Source organism: Leuciscus leuciscus (genome assembly GCF_965113295.1).
Source record: "Leuciscus leuciscus genome assembly, chromosome: 25".
NCBI classification, from domain to species: domain Eukaryota; kingdom Metazoa; phylum Chordata; class Actinopteri; order Cypriniformes; family Leuciscidae; genus Leuciscus; species Leuciscus leuciscus.
The window spans coordinates 7599605-7614500 of NC_138724.1; the positions used below are offsets into that span (position 1 = coordinate 7599605).

General features: G+C 37.6%; 6 protein-coding genes across 6 annotated transcripts in view; all 6 read left to right on the top strand.

Annotated features, from left to right (window-relative positions):
• Nucleotides 1-14896, top strand: part of LOC309490520 (uncharacterized protein) — a 327836-nt gene that overhangs the window by 130879 nt on the left and 182061 nt on the right. The window lies entirely within an intron of this gene.
• LOC309490528 (histone H1-like) lies at nucleotides 2927-3601 on the top strand. The gene has a single exon (XM_082159747.1). The coding sequence runs from the start codon at nucleotides 2963-2965 to the stop codon at nucleotides 3569-3571; it is 609 nt and encodes a 202-aa protein (XP_082015873.1). The 5' UTR covers nucleotides 2927-2962; the 3' UTR covers nucleotides 3572-3601.
• LOC309490552 (histone H2A-like) lies at nucleotides 4027-4516 on the top strand. The gene has a single exon (XM_082159790.1). It carries the CDS (start codon nucleotides 4082-4084, stop codon nucleotides 4466-4468), a length of 387 nt encoding a protein of 128 aa, XP_082015916.1. The 5' UTR covers nucleotides 4027-4081; the 3' UTR covers nucleotides 4469-4516.
• On the top strand, nucleotides 5266-5770 carry LOC309490542 (histone H3.2-like). Its single transcript, XM_082159774.1, has one exon. It carries the CDS (start codon nucleotides 5310-5312, stop codon nucleotides 5718-5720), a length of 411 nt encoding a protein of 136 aa, XP_082015900.1. The 5' UTR covers nucleotides 5266-5309; the 3' UTR covers nucleotides 5721-5770.
• LOC309490570 (histone H4) lies at nucleotides 9192-9611 on the top strand. The gene has a single exon (XM_082159805.1). It carries the CDS (start codon nucleotides 9237-9239, stop codon nucleotides 9546-9548), a length of 312 nt encoding a protein of 103 aa, XP_082015931.1. The 5' UTR covers nucleotides 9192-9236; the 3' UTR covers nucleotides 9549-9611.
• On the top strand, nucleotides 10374-11032 carry LOC309490561 (histone H2B). Its single transcript, XM_082159797.1, has one exon. The coding sequence runs from the start codon at nucleotides 10406-10408 to the stop codon at nucleotides 10778-10780; it is 375 nt and encodes a 124-aa protein (XP_082015923.1). The 5' UTR covers nucleotides 10374-10405; the 3' UTR covers nucleotides 10781-11032.

A 14896-nucleotide genomic window follows, 5' to 3' on the forward strand; every position in this document is an offset into this window, starting at 1 on the left:
ACAAATAAAGTCCCTCAGGATTCAGTTTGAGTCCAGAATTTTGGCAAGAAGGCCTATATGTTTTGTGGTGTGTAAGAACTAGTTTAAATTTAGTGAAAATTAAGCTTGTTGCAAGGGAGCAGGGTTTGTATACATTTTCCATTTCAAAATCCCATACTTTTTCACACTCAAATTATTTTTCAGCATTATGTTTGGTATTTAGTACAGTCATCTTTATCTTCCTCCCCCATTGGTTTTCTCAAATTGATAACATGTACGTGCTTACATGATGAGGAGAAACTTAAATACTTTATAGCCTCTATATATTACATAATATACAGGCCCAACATAGACATAATAAATACATAGATGCCCTATTGGCCGCTGAATCGTACGTCAACGGCGCGGCCATATTAGAATAAAAAGCCAAATACATGACAAGCCTGAGCTTTGACAATTCCTTATTAAAAAATTTAATTTAAAAGTCTAACTATCGAGATTTTAAATAACTAGAGATGGAACTTTTTGTACACCAAGTACAAACCACTGAAATTGGTTTTATCCAGAAAAAACGCAGCTCACCCGTTTACTTGCATTTGTTTACAGCGCAGTCTTGCCCTCAGCAATATGGCGGATGTGTTGACGTATCGCAGCAAGTTTCCAAAGCGGCCAATAGGGCATCTATGTATTTATTATGTCTATGGGGCCCAACCTCATATTCTTTCATTGGGCCCAACAATGCTAACATGAGTCCTTTACATTTAGGCTCTTCAAGGACAATAAATAACAGTAATATGTGACTGTATACAGGGACTGCTTGTGTGTTTTCTTACAGAACTTTCTGCCTCTGACCTGTTTGCATTTGTGCCTTTGCTTTTCCTTGTTTTCTATAAGTTAGACATTTTAAATGGTCTTTCTCCTTTACATCGGGCCATTCAGTTAATATTGTATGACCTAAAACACTTTTTATATACTTGACTATAACATGTAGGCCTACAGCACATTTTTACCACACATTGTAGATCATAAAAAAATAAATGTAATTTTTGTTTTAAAATAAACTTCAGTGAGAAATCCGATCGGCTGGTAATATTAGCAACGTTAATAGGGACCGTTTCTTAAAAAAAAAAATACTGCATCTAGTACAACATTAGGCTTCAGTATTTGAGTATTGCATTATTAAGATGTAATAAAAAATGATTGTTGGATCCTCTTGTCATTGGTGTCCTCAAAATCTCTAGGGAAACATGAGGAAAATGGTTTCATATAATTACTGTGTGTCATGAGAGCCCCATTTCTTTTCACAAGAACAAAAGTAAGAAAATGATAATATTTTGTTCTTAAGGCTCCACTTTTGATTATTCTTGTGCAAGACTGCCCTGCTGCTTTGTAAGACTGCTTCTTTCTGTTTTGTTAAGTGCACATCACGGACAAACCTAGACAAAACAAGAATCATGCCTTGGACACACTGGTACACTCAAACTCAAGACGCAAATCTCTTATTTGTTATTATATTTATTAATATACCATATGGGGTTGGTCTTTCAGTATTATGATTGGATGGCCTTCATTGTGGATGATTCTGCTTTATCTTGTATAAATATGACCCTTCTTCCTTAATAAAGTTTAGAATGTGATGGTACTACACTGTCTGTGTCTTGATCATTGATCTTGCACTGATGCCACACATCACAGGGGTCGAGGCCTGTTTCCATCTGATGACTGACAGATGCTTCAAGGCTGCAGAGAGTCTACCTGAAAATAAATCTAACAGAAAAAATATTGCCTTGGATCAGAATACCCTCATATCCCCTGTTGTTTTAAATTCCCAAAAAAACATATTTTAGGAATTAAGTTGAAAACTTCCAAACAACTGACACCCAACAAAACTACATTTTGAATTGTTTTTGAGTGTTTAATTCAAAACGTATTAACTTAGTTATAGCTATTCAGCTCCAGTGTCCTCATATTTTATAGTACTAGTTAAACCTGCCTGCGTAATTCTGAACACCTTCATTATCTTGATCTGTTGTTTGTTTGGGTTAGAGCTTTCACAGTCTGACCAAAACATCTTAACATCTTAAGGAGGCAATGGCATAATAAATGCTTGCAATACAAAGTTTCAAACATTGTACAGAAATGTACAATCTATAGAACAAGGGAAGTATGCAACTGGGGGAAAATAAGTTGTTTTTTGAGTTACTTGCTCTGCCTTGATTAAATGATCAGCTCATTCAGTTCAGTTTTTACATGATCCTCTTTCACATGATGAAAACTGATATGAATGACTAATAAGGATAAATAAATATAACGATTTACATTTTTATTTAGGTGATATGATGTACATAATCTTATGGAAAGGTTATATATTTATTATTAAAAGTAATACAAATTATTATTATTATTTTAAGGACAGATCAGCTGCTGACATGAGAGTCACAGAGAGACTCGGAGCCTCCGGATGATGTTCGTGTGCTTCAAGCTGCCCACAACAACATCTGTATGAAAGCCTCCTCACGGTCCTCTCTGATTCTGATTTCATAAAAAAATCCAATTCAGACTGTTTGCTGAACACACAGATGACGCGTTCAGGCTTTTATCAACCGTTCCACTTAAACTATCCATCAAATATACACGCGGCTTTTCCCCGTGGCTGATGCTCGCATTGGATTTGATCTGACGGAGGCAAAATAAACTTTTCATCAGCGGGTATTTTAGTCTCCGATGAAAGCTCAGAACCTCTGCTTGGTGTTCACTTTGTTTTGACTGTACCAAACTATTTTACCACTCCAGTTTTGAACCAAATGTAAGAGAAGAAAACACACGCGTGAGGGGCTCGTGGACGTGCAGAGGCCGAGCGGGCAGGTTGAGTCTATAAGGTTCTCATGTGTTATTTAAGAGAGCAGCGCCGCTCGAGCGTCATTCGTTGCTGAAAGTAGAGTAGAGACAGCGTTTGTAAGACTGAAGATCCGATCAGAGAGTAATGGCTGAAACCGCCCCGGCACCCGCTGCTGCCGCCCCGGCTAAAGCGCCCAAGAAGAAGTCCTCCGCGAAAGCCAAGAAAGCAGGTCCAGGCGTCGGCGAGCTCATCGTCAAAGCTGTGTCCGCATCCAAGGAGAGGAGCGGCGTGTCCCTCGCCGCGCTGAAGAAAGCGCTCGCTGCCAGCGGCTATGACGTGGAGAAGAACAACTCTCGCGTCAAAATCGCCATCAAGAGTTTGGTGACTAAAGGGACACTGGTGCAGGTCAAAGGGACCGGTGCCTCGGGCTCATTCAAGCTCAACAAGCAGCAAGCCGAGACCAAGAAGAAAGCAGCTCCTAAAGCGAAGAAGCCCGCGGCCAAGAAACCCGCTGCTGCCAAGAAGCCCAAGAGCGCAGCGGCTAAGAAGCCCGCCGCCAAGAAATCTCCTAAGAAGGCCAAGAAACCCGCAGCCAAAGCCGCTACGAAGGCGACTAAGAGCCCCAAGAAGGCAAAGAAGCCAGCAGTCGCTAAGAAAGCAGCCAAGAGCCCAAAAAAGGCAAAGACTGTTAAACCTAAAGCGGCAAAACCTAAAGCCGCCAAGCCTAAAAAGGCAGCGCCCAAAAAGAAATAAAGTCCAGTTTTTGTTCCTCAACGGCTCTTTTAAGAGCCACCCACTAACTCGGAAAAAGAGCAAAACTCGTTAATATCAATGATTTGTGTTAAGTTTGAAAGCGAATAGATGAGGACTCATGCAATCTGAACAAACAAGTCAAAACAGTTTAGAAAAAAAAAGGAAAAAAAAACTCATGTAAACCATTATTTATATATAAGGAATTTATTGTAAATTTAAACAATAAATTTGTTAATAAATTGTAAAAAAAAAATAAAAATTTCATATATATACTTTTATATTTCAATGGTTTCAATCTCTTCTGTTTTACAGATAATTAATACTTGTTCATAATCCCCGCCAGAAAGGGGGTTGGGCTTTGGAGGGATGTTCAGTGATTGGTTTGAATCTTTACAGACTCTAAACCAATGGGCGATTGTCACTCTCGTTTAAATACAGTGTGTGGAGACACACTTTTTTCATTCTATTGTTTTAGACTGAGGTGTTTGAAGTAATCGATATAAAAAAATAATGAGCGGCAGAGGCAAAACCGGCGGTAAAGCCCGAGCGAAGGCTAAGACTCGCTCCTCCAGGGCGGGACTGCAGTTCCCCGTTGGCCGTGTTCACAGGCTTCTGCGCAAAGGAAACTACGCTGAGCGCGTTGGTGCCGGTGCTCCGGTTTATCTGGCGGCGGTGCTCGAGTATCTCACCGCTGAGATCTTGGAGCTGGCTGGAAACGCCGCTCGGGACAACAAGAAGACCCGCATCATCCCCCGTCACCTGCAGCTGGCGGTGCGCAACGACGAGGAGCTCAACAAACTTCTGGGCCGAGTGACCATCGCTCAGGGCGGCGTGCTGCCCAACATCCAGGCCGTGCTCCTGCCCAAGAAGACCGAAAAACCCGCCAAATCAAAATAAACAGATTGAAGACTGGGTTACTGAAACAACGGCTCTTTTAAGAGCCACCCATATTATCTGAAATCGAGAACTTTTCTTTGTTTATATTTACAAACACCATAAACTCATTTGGTTGGGGGGAAAATGACCCATCAAATCTATAAAATATATGATTTCTCTACATCGACCTTAACCGGTATAATCGTAGTTGTGCGCATGCTTGTTATAAACACGTTACGATTCTCAAACGTGTGTTTGCTACCCAACCCATCTCACCAAATATTAAAATATAGTTGTCTACCAAGCCATGATAACTTACTGTATGTAATAAAAAAATATTATTAAAAAAAATAAAAATAAAATAAAAATTGCATATCAGCTTCAGGAAAACAGAAATTGATCACCAATGTTACTCTGGGTCTTTTGCCCTTTATGCTGATTTACAGAACGTTACCCTGTTTTATGGGACGGGTGGAAACATTGCGTCTCGCTGCAGTGCTTTTACACAGACTGTAATGTGACTTTGTTCTAATCCAAAATCTGCACAACCACTGGGAATTAAGGCGAGTATTTCAGAACACATGAATACAACAATGTGAGTATAAAGACTTATGTACACTATTTGATGAGCAAAGTAGTCAACGGAACAAAGCAGCTCGAGCGGGAAACCCTCCGCTTGTTTGAAAAGACGAAACGCGCAGTCATTGGCTGGCACTCATGCGCATACGTCACGTATTAGCCAATCACAAGGCCTGTATCCTTGCGACACCATGAGCTCGTGGCGGTTCAAAGCTTTAAAAGCGGGCGTGTAACACAAAGCGGCATTTCCAGCGCAAGCAGGACAGAGAGATAGACTGCAGCAATGGCAAGAACCAAGCAGACCGCTCGTAAATCCACCGGTGGTAAAGCCCCGAGGAAGCAGCTCGCTACTAAAGCCGCCCGTAAGAGCGCTCCGGCCACCGGCGGCGTCAAGAAGCCTCATCGCTACCGGCCCGGGACCGTGGCTCTGCGGGAGATCCGCCGCTATCAGAAGTCCACCGAGCTGCTGATCCGCAAACTGCCCTTCCAGCGGCTGGTGAGAGAAATCGCTCAGGACTTCAAGACGGACCTGCGCTTCCAGAGCTCCGCTGTCATGGCCCTGCAGGAGTCCAGCGAGGCTTATTTGGTCGGTCTGTTTGAGGACACCAACCTGTGCGCCATCCACGCCAAGAGGGTCACCATCATGCCCAAAGATATTCAGCTGGCTCGCCGCATCCGCGGAGAGCGCGCTTAAACCCGCGTCTGCTTCAACCCACAAAGGCTCTTTTAAGAGCCACATCAATCACACTGAACGAGGGAATTTCTGGTGTAACATTGACGAAATAACGATAACGAATATATTAATGAAATAACGAATATTAAACATCAGGGTCCTGCGCAGCAGAATATTTGTTTAAATTAATTTCCAGATCTGAATAATCAGGAGAGACCGTATATCGAGCTTCAACACACACACACACACACACACACAGACAGACAGACACACACACAGACAGAGCTCAGGCAGGAAGTGAAGGCGTTTCGAAACGTATGGCTTAGAGCGGGTCATTATTAGACTGAAAATACATGATATGATTATTGATATTAATTTTAAACAATGTAGTTAACTTATGTCACATTTATAATGTTGTTGTTTTTTTACTGTAGTTTATTATGGGATAACATGTTCATTTTAAAACAAATATGAACATGACATATGTAACAAATTTGGATGTTTGATGCCAAATATACTTTTATTTTAAAATTTAAAAAATAAACACATTTATGAAAAAAAAGTGCTCATTCCAAAGGACACTGGTAACACTTTACAATAAGGTTTCATATGTTAACATTATTCTTTAAAGGGACAGTTCACCCAAAGTTAACAATTCTGTCATCATTTACTCACTTTCAAGTTGTTTTGACTAAACATTGTTCTGACTAAACATGTATGGATTTCTTCCTTCTGTTGAACACACAAAAAAGGTATTTTATAGAATGATGGTTACCAAACCATTTCTGGCCCCATTGCCTACATGGAAGTATGTAATGTATAAAAAAAATGGTTTTAAGCCAGTTATTTATATCTTCTGCTATAGTGTGTCAGTAGGAAATACCAGGTTTTTTTTTTTTTTTTCTTTCTTTTTTTTTCCAAACATATGAACATAAAATAAGTATGTGTGTGTGTGTGTGTGTGTACAGTACAGGTCAAAAGATTGGAAACATTACTATTTTTAATGTTTTTGAAAGAAGTTTCTTCTGCTCATCAAGACTGCATTTATTTGATCAAAAATACAGATTTTTTAAAATATTTTTTTATATATATTGTGATATATTATTACAATTTAAAATAATTGTTTTTCAATTTATTATACTTTAAATGATCATTTATGTCTGTGATGCAAAGCTGAATTTTCAGGATCATTACTCCAGTCTATCACATGATCCTTTAGAAATCATTCTAATATGATGATTCATTATCAAAGTTGGAAACAGTTCTGCTGCTTAATATTTTTTTATAACATGTGATACTTTTTTAGGATACTTTGATGAATAAAAAAAAATAAAATAAAAAAAAAAGACAAATTAAAAAAAAAAAAAAAAATATTTTTTTTGTAACAATATACACCACTGGTCAGTGATTTGGGGTCAGTAATTTTTTTCTTTCTTTTTTTTGAAATAAATCAATACTTTTATTCAGCAAGGATGTGTTAAATTGATAAAAAGTGATAGTAAAGAAGATTTATATTATTCGACTTTTTTTTTACATATATAAATGCAGTTCTTTTTAACCTTTTATTCATCAAATATATTAGGCAGCAGAACTGTTTCCAACACTCATAATAAATCAGAATATTATAATGATTTCTAAAGGATCATGTGATAGACTGGATGTCACATGTGACACTGAAGACTGGAATAATGATGCTGAAAATTCAGCTTTGCATCACAGGAATAAATACTTTTTTAAAGTATATTCAAATAGAAAACTATTATTTTAAGTTGTAATAATATTTCACAATATTACTGTTTTCCCCCCCCCCTGTATTTTTGATCAAAAAAAATTCAGCATTAGAGACTTCTTTCAAAAAAAAAAAAAAAAAAAAGCTTAATGTTTCCAAACTTTTGACCTGTACTGTATATACGTATATATATTTTACACAAAATAAAAATCATAAAGTTAAAACTGTATCAAACCAAAGTGTCCGAGGTCAATATATGCAGGTTATAAAGCGACAATGTTCATATGACTTGGTTCAAATGTTCTCTGTTTCAAGATGCTGGACATTTAGATTTTGTGGAAAGTATATTAGTTACCTTTCTTCAGTAAAAGTAGCCATAAGCTGCTAATAACAATCGTGAACATTGTCTTAATTTTCTTTTTCAGCATCTTCAGTTATATGTGGTTCATGCTGTTTTTTTTTTTGTTGTTGTTTTTGTTTTGTTGTTTTTTGATAAGAAAAAAAGTTAATACTAAAAATTATGACTATGATGTATGAAGGGCAGAACAGGTTTCATCAACCATCCTGCAGAGTTCAGCTCCGACCCCTATCAAACATACCAAAACCTGCTAAAAGTCTTCAGATTTACTGGGAAATTACAGGTGTGTGTTTGAATAGGACTGGAGCTGAACTCTTCAGGACAGTGAGACAGTTCAGCAGTGTAAAAACACAAGACATTTACATGCCTCAATTTAGACATGTCATACATGCAGCATATTTTGCATATTACTTTTTTTGCATCACATGAAACACAAATATTAATGACTTTTTTAATACATTAATATAAAAACTTATCGTGGGACATACAACTCATGAAACCTATCAAAATATATCAAAAACTCCTTTCAATTTGTTTTACTCAAGTCTAGATTACATAAAAAGTAACATGAAAGGATGTTTTGCTGATCATGTTCCACTCTTGTCTGTTTAAGGGTTAAAATGTATGTGGTCAGTAAAGTTGTTAAAGAGTATCAAACATAATCCTGCATGTTAGCATTGCAGTTTTAATACATTATTTTTGTCTGTATCTTGTTGTTTGTGTTTTCTAGATTCCCATTACTAAAAAGGTGAAAAACCACAGGCATAAACAGAAGATAAAACAGATGTGCCACTCTATTATTAGTGTTAATTTGAACACTAGTGTTAATATATATAAATATAACGATGATTAGCTAAAGCTTTGTTTCATATTAAAATTCAGGTTTCATAAATTGTATTTAACAAATATCATATATTTTAAAGTAGTAACCTTACTGGTTGATAAATGATTTTCTACAAGTCTACAAGGCAAGACGACATATCACATTATCAAAGTTAAATTCTTTACCCATTTAATCCAATTTAATTTAAAGACTGGGTTAAATAATCCGTGTATCATTCGTTCAGTCGTTTTTTATATAAAAGATCATTATATATATATTATTATTTAACCCAGTCTTTAAATTAAATTGGATTAAATGGGTAAAGAATTTAACTTTGATAATGTGATATGTCGTCTTGCCTTGTAGACTTGTAGAAAATAATTTATCAACCAGTAACGTTACTACTTTAAAATATATGATATTTGTTGAATACAATTTATGAAACCTGAATTTTAATATGAAACAAAGCTCTAGCTATGTTTTGGGGGAGCTAGGGGGGTGTGTCATGTGACGCAGCGCTGGTTTCTGTCAGGTCCTGTAAGCACATGTAAAATTCTTCCTTATAACACACAGCAACTATTCGATCATTGTCTTTCATTGTTTGACGGAAAGTTGTCTGAGAGAAACATGTCTGGAAGAGGCAAAGGCGGTAAAGGACTCGGGAAAGGAGGCGCTAAGCGTCACCGTAAAGTTTTGCGCGATAACATCCAGGGAATCACCAAACCCGCCATTCGTCGTCTGGCTCGCCGCGGCGGCGTCAAGCGCATCTCCGGTCTGATCTACGAGGAGACCCGCGGAGTGTTGAAGGTGTTCCTGGAGAACGTGATCCGCGATGCCGTCACCTACACCGAGCACGCCAAGAGAAAGACCGTCACCGCCATGGATGTTGTGTACGCGCTGAAGAGACAGGGGCGCACCCTGTATGGCTTCGGCGGATAAACGCCTGAAAGCAGGAAAAAACACACAAACCCAACGGCTCTTTTAAGAGCCACACACTCTGCCACATAAAGAGTCAATGTTTTGTGTATGCCAACCAAATATTTAATTGTAAATCGCTTTCCGAGATGAACTTTACCAAATAACTTATCACAGTAATAAATCGAGATTATAATTTTTTTTTTTTTTGTATCATTTTTTTTTTAACCGATAATAACCCCAAATTAAACCATTTGCTTTTGTGTTACACATAATCAATTTAACGAATGCTGTTTTACAAAATTAACAAAAAGCAATTAGAACCAAATAGTACCATGGTAAGCAGAAGCGAAAATGCAAAAACGAAAATATTATATACTGTGCACAAATGGGCTTATTTCTACTATTCGTTAAGTTTAAACAGTTGGACAACAGTTTCATGATCAATGAAGTTCCGATGAAAAACTGTTTTTAAAGGTTGTCTGACCATTATTGGTCTCTTTTCTCCCAAACTCTCTCAATGGGTCTAAAGGGGGTTTTAAGATTACACGACTATGCACAATATTATAATCTTTTTTCTCAAAAAAAATAAATAAAAAAAATACTACCAAATAAAAAGAGCGGGAAACGAAACAAATGAAACGGGTCAAGAGTGTAGCTCAAACATGAGACGATTGGCGGAACTATATTTTATCCGCCTGTGATTGGCCCTAGTGATGCTTTGAGTTGTCCAATGAAGTACGAGTTTATGGGTTTTGGCCTATGAAAACAGACAATCAGAAGTTCCCCCTATCTCTTTGAAAATTAGCATAGGGCAGTGAATAAATACCTCTGTGTCGCACTGGAGGTAACATTAGTTCGTCAGATGATCTCGCATCATCATGCCTGAACCAGCAAAGTCCGCGCCTAAGAAGGGCTCAAAGAAGGCCGTCACCAAGACCGCCGGTAAGGGAGGAAAGAAGCGCAGAAAGTCCAGGAAGGAGAGCTATGCGATCTACGTGTACAAAGTCCTGAAGCAGGTTCATCCTGACACCGGCATCTCCTCCAAGGCGATGGGCATCATGAACTCTTTCGTCAACGACATCTTCGAGCGCATCGCCGGTGAGTCGTCTCGCCTCGCGCACTACAACAAGCGCTCCACCATCACTTCTAGAGAGATCCAGACCGCCGTGCGTCTGCTGCTGCCCGGAGAGCTGGCCAAACACGCCGTGTCCGAGGGCACAAAGGCCGTCACCAAATATACCAGCTCAAAGTGAGGCGTGCCTGACTTCAACTATCCCAAAGGCTCTTTTAAGAGCCACCCATCTTCTCGGATAAAGAGTTTTTATTTATCATAAATCTACAGCTCTTCAACCTATTAGAATTTTGATGATTCTGCTGAGATCTGGGTGATTCTTAGACTGTGGGTACATTTTATGTTCTTTGGTCATATTTAAAAATCCATATAATTTTGGACAAATTCCTCTTTTCTTTGTCAAACTAACAATAAAACCACTTTAAAGAACTTATTACTACCTTTACATTGTTTTTTTGTTCGAAATATAATTGTCGCAAAGTATTGATGTCATTTGCAATAACACTGTAATGTTCCTGTGAAAGATTGTTTAGGTGGTTTCTATGGAATGTTCAGTGACAGAGCACATGGAGGGAATTAAAATTTTCATCAACAACAAATGAAGAAAAATCAAGGTAAATATTGCTTGATCAGTTAATATATTTATGCTACGTCATTTTCAAACATGCTGTACCTTCTAAGATGTTTTTAAAAAGCTAAATATTTTGCATACATGAAATGTTAAGTATTAATTCAAAGCTAATCGGTGAAGCTATCTTCTATTTTTTCACAAAAAAACTGCAGAAATGTCATTTCCACCACACTGCTCTCTGTGGTGGAAATTACATTTATGGTTACAAAGTACAATTGAAATGGATTGCTGAAGTAGATTTGTGTAATAATTTTTATATTATAATATATTACAGTACTTTTTATATTTATATTTTTATTTCTAAATTACAACCCGAATTCTGGAAAAGTTGGGATGTTTTTTAAATTTGAATAAAATGAAAACTAAAATACTTTCAAATCACATGAGCCAATATTGTATTCACAGAACATAGATAACATAACAAATGCTTAAACAGAAATTTTAAAATTTTATGCACAAAATGAGCTCATTTCAAATTTGATACCTGCTTCAGGTCTCAAAATAGTTGGCACGGGGGTAACAAATGGCTGAAAAAGCAAGAAATTTTGAAAAGATTCAGCTGGGAGAACATCTAGCAACTAATTAAGTTAATTGATATCAGGGGCCGTATTCACAAAGCATTTTATCTTACCACTAGGAGTACTCCTAAATCGCACTAAAATATTTTAGCTAGGAGTTTTCTCTTAAAAGTTATTCACAACGCCTTTCAGACCTACTCTTAGTAAAGAAAAATGACAACTGGGTCATTCCTGGTATGCGGTGACATTTTGGCTTCATAAGTGTTGGGGAAAAAAGTACATGATTTTCATGTTTTTAGCATTCTACCAAAATAGTGACATGTTTAACTATAAGGAATATTGGTCAAGCTCAGGGACTCAAAAAATAATTATTATGGGTAGATTGTTCAGACACTGTCCATGAAAATATTCCACCCTGTTAGGGACATATACATAGTTATCACAACATGTTAATAATGTAAATGTTAAACAATAATGAACTTTTCTTGGGTAGTATATGTCCCTTATGCCATCTTAGATTTTTTTTTTCTTCTTGAAACAAGCAAAACTATTTTTGATGAATAGTATATGTCTTGATTATTAAAAACAGGTACTTCTTGTGCCCATTTTTGCAAATAGTATAAATAATAAAAAAAAATTGGCTCAAAAACATATATAGCCTATGCTGTTCGTGCTCCTCACCTCACAAAATAAGACAAAAGAATACCAAACATTTAACGTTGCTGTCAAATTATTATTTAAAATGACTTGTCTAACAGGGTGGAAAGGAGCATAACAGGGTGGAACGGAATATAACAGGGTGGAACACCAGTGTTAAAGGTTCAGTGGATGAGCTTTTTGTCATTGTCCTGCATGGTTTGCCATCAGTAATGTGTGGAACTGCACCTATATAATACTGTTTCAAAACAATAAAATAAAATAAAAATTCAAATTTCCTTTGGGGGAGGGACACAAAAAATAGCTATGTGGTTCCTTATCACAATCAATCATGGTGGCAAAACAATTCTCTCTTCAGATGGCTAGAGAAATATTTACAAATTAGAGAAGACAGACATAATAAATTAAATTTTTATGTATTTATATTTGATTAAAAATAAAGATACTATAATTCATTTGAATTAACTAGATTAAGAAACGTATACAAAATTCTATTAGACCTAACAGGGTGGAATTTAACAGGGTGGAAAATTATGAGCTAAGTTATTCATAGCTCTTTGAGTGATCAACATTTAGCTAGCTAACCTTCTACAGATGAACAGAACTTTTATAACTATGTCAGATTTGTTTTTAAATTTTTTTTGATAGGACAAACATTCTCAATAACATAGCCTAACAGGGTGGAACTTTAAGGGTGGGACAAACAGGATAACATTTCAAAAACTATAAAAAAAGTTAGAAGTGAGAGTTGAAGCTTATCTCAGTTTGTACAGTTGAATTCCAGCGGGAAAAAGAAATGATGTCACTTCTTGAAAATGGTCTCAATGAAATTGCAGTCGGATTTGGAAGGCAGAAAAGTACATACTAACAAGGTGGAAGATGACTTCAGGGACGCAGTAATTGAAGAAAATTTAAAGAAAAATACCTATATTTTCAAATGATTTATAATATGATTAGAGGCAGTTTAGCCTAGTCAATAACATAATTAAAAAATATTTTGAGGTTTTTGTCATTTCATGGTTTATATTTCTTGAAGTTGATTACTGTGCACTGAGGACATGATAAAATTGAATGCATACATCAATTAAAATTGTGTAAAATACAAAATAGTATTTTTAATGTCTATTATCTCTGTTTAAATGGTAAAGAATATTTAAATCTACAATTTAAGCCATTTATTATAAATATGTGACTCATTTTAGAGAAAATATGAGTAAATAAATCATTGGGACAGGAAAGTCACCGCATACCAGGAATGACCCAACTCCTAAACTAAGAGTGAGTCTTCGTTGCTATGGATGACGTCATTACTCATGCACGAGCTTGACTGGAGTGACCACCTTGATTGGCTGATGATTGTGACGCGGGAATGATTCCAAACACCTCCCCTACGATGATGAGTGACGAGAGCCAAGATGGCGTCTTGCTGAGTAGATCTGTTATTTGCACCTGTTCTAGTTAAGAAGGATTTTTTGGTCAACGGGTCGTTACTTTGCCCCTATGGCGGATGATTTTACTCGCTAAAAACTGTAAAACAAAAGCTGGAACCCGCCTTTGAGTTTAATGGGCAAAAAACGAGTTAATAGGAACCTGCGTGCCTCGTGGAACTGGGACAGTCTGATGTCTTGCGAATCTCTTGAACAAAACATGGATGTCTCCGTGCCTGAATCCGGAGAAGCCTCCCTAAGATCACAAGATAAGTTTGAAAAGGATTTTGACCGATGTGCTACACCCAGCAAAAGTCCTCCTGGAAAAAAGAAAAAAGCTGATAGTGTTGTATCGCTTACCGAGATATTCGACGCCATTCAGTCCCTGAACTCCAAGCAAGACGCGGTTTTTCAAAAGATAACTCACATCGAGAGCTCCATTGAGTTCACAACTGCGGCTGTTAACTCTTTATCTGACACCGTCAATCGACTCCTTTCAGATGTTGCCACTCACGGCGAAAGGATCGGTAAGGCCGAAGCTTCGATACAACATATGCAACAGGAGAATGTGTCTCTCAAGTCTAGAGTGGAAGAGCTAGAAAGGTACAGCCGCAGATGGTGTTTGAAATTGCTTGGAGTGAAAGAACGTGAGGAAGAAAATGTCCGAACGATCACCATCAATCATCTTGCCAGGGTGGTCCCGCGAATCAAAGATAAGCTGGAGGAGGCTGTGGATGTGGTCCATCGTGTAGGCAAACAACGGCCGGATGGCTCGCCGCGACACATCATCATTCGATTCGCCACACGGAGGTAACGCGACATCTTATGGGTGGAAGCTAAGAATTCTCTCTACCTGAGAGAGCACGCTCTCTATGTCAAGGAATCTCTCTCCAAAGCGGACATTGATAGTCGGAATAAACTCTGGCCCATTGTCCTGGCGGCACGGAAGGAGGGAAAGAAGGCCGGTTTCAGCGGTCCCTTTGCTGTTATCAATAACAAGAGAATCTCTGCCAGTTCAGCACAGCATCCGTAAAATGACTACAAGTTTCTAACCGCGTGTCGGG

What these genes read in the sequence shown, in the direction of transcription:
- LOC309490570 (XM_082159805.1), top strand. Translation starts at nt 9,237, where the DNA reads ATGTCTGGAAGAGGCAAAGGCGGTAAAGGACTCGGGAAAGGAGGCGCT.
- LOC309490552 (XM_082159790.1), top strand. Translation starts at nt 4,082, where the DNA reads ATGAGCGGCAGAGGCAAAACCGGCGGTAAAGCCCGAGCGAAGGCTAAG.
- LOC309490542 (XM_082159774.1), top strand. Translation starts at nt 5,310, where the DNA reads ATGGCAAGAACCAAGCAGACCGCTCGTAAATCCACCGGTGGTAAAGCC.
- LOC309490528 (XM_082159747.1), top strand. Translation starts at nt 2,963, where the DNA reads ATGGCTGAAACCGCCCCGGCACCCGCTGCTGCCGCCCCGGCTAAAGCG.
- LOC309490561 (XM_082159797.1), top strand. Translation starts at nt 10,406, where the DNA reads ATGCCTGAACCAGCAAAGTCCGCGCCTAAGAAGGGCTCAAAGAAGGCC.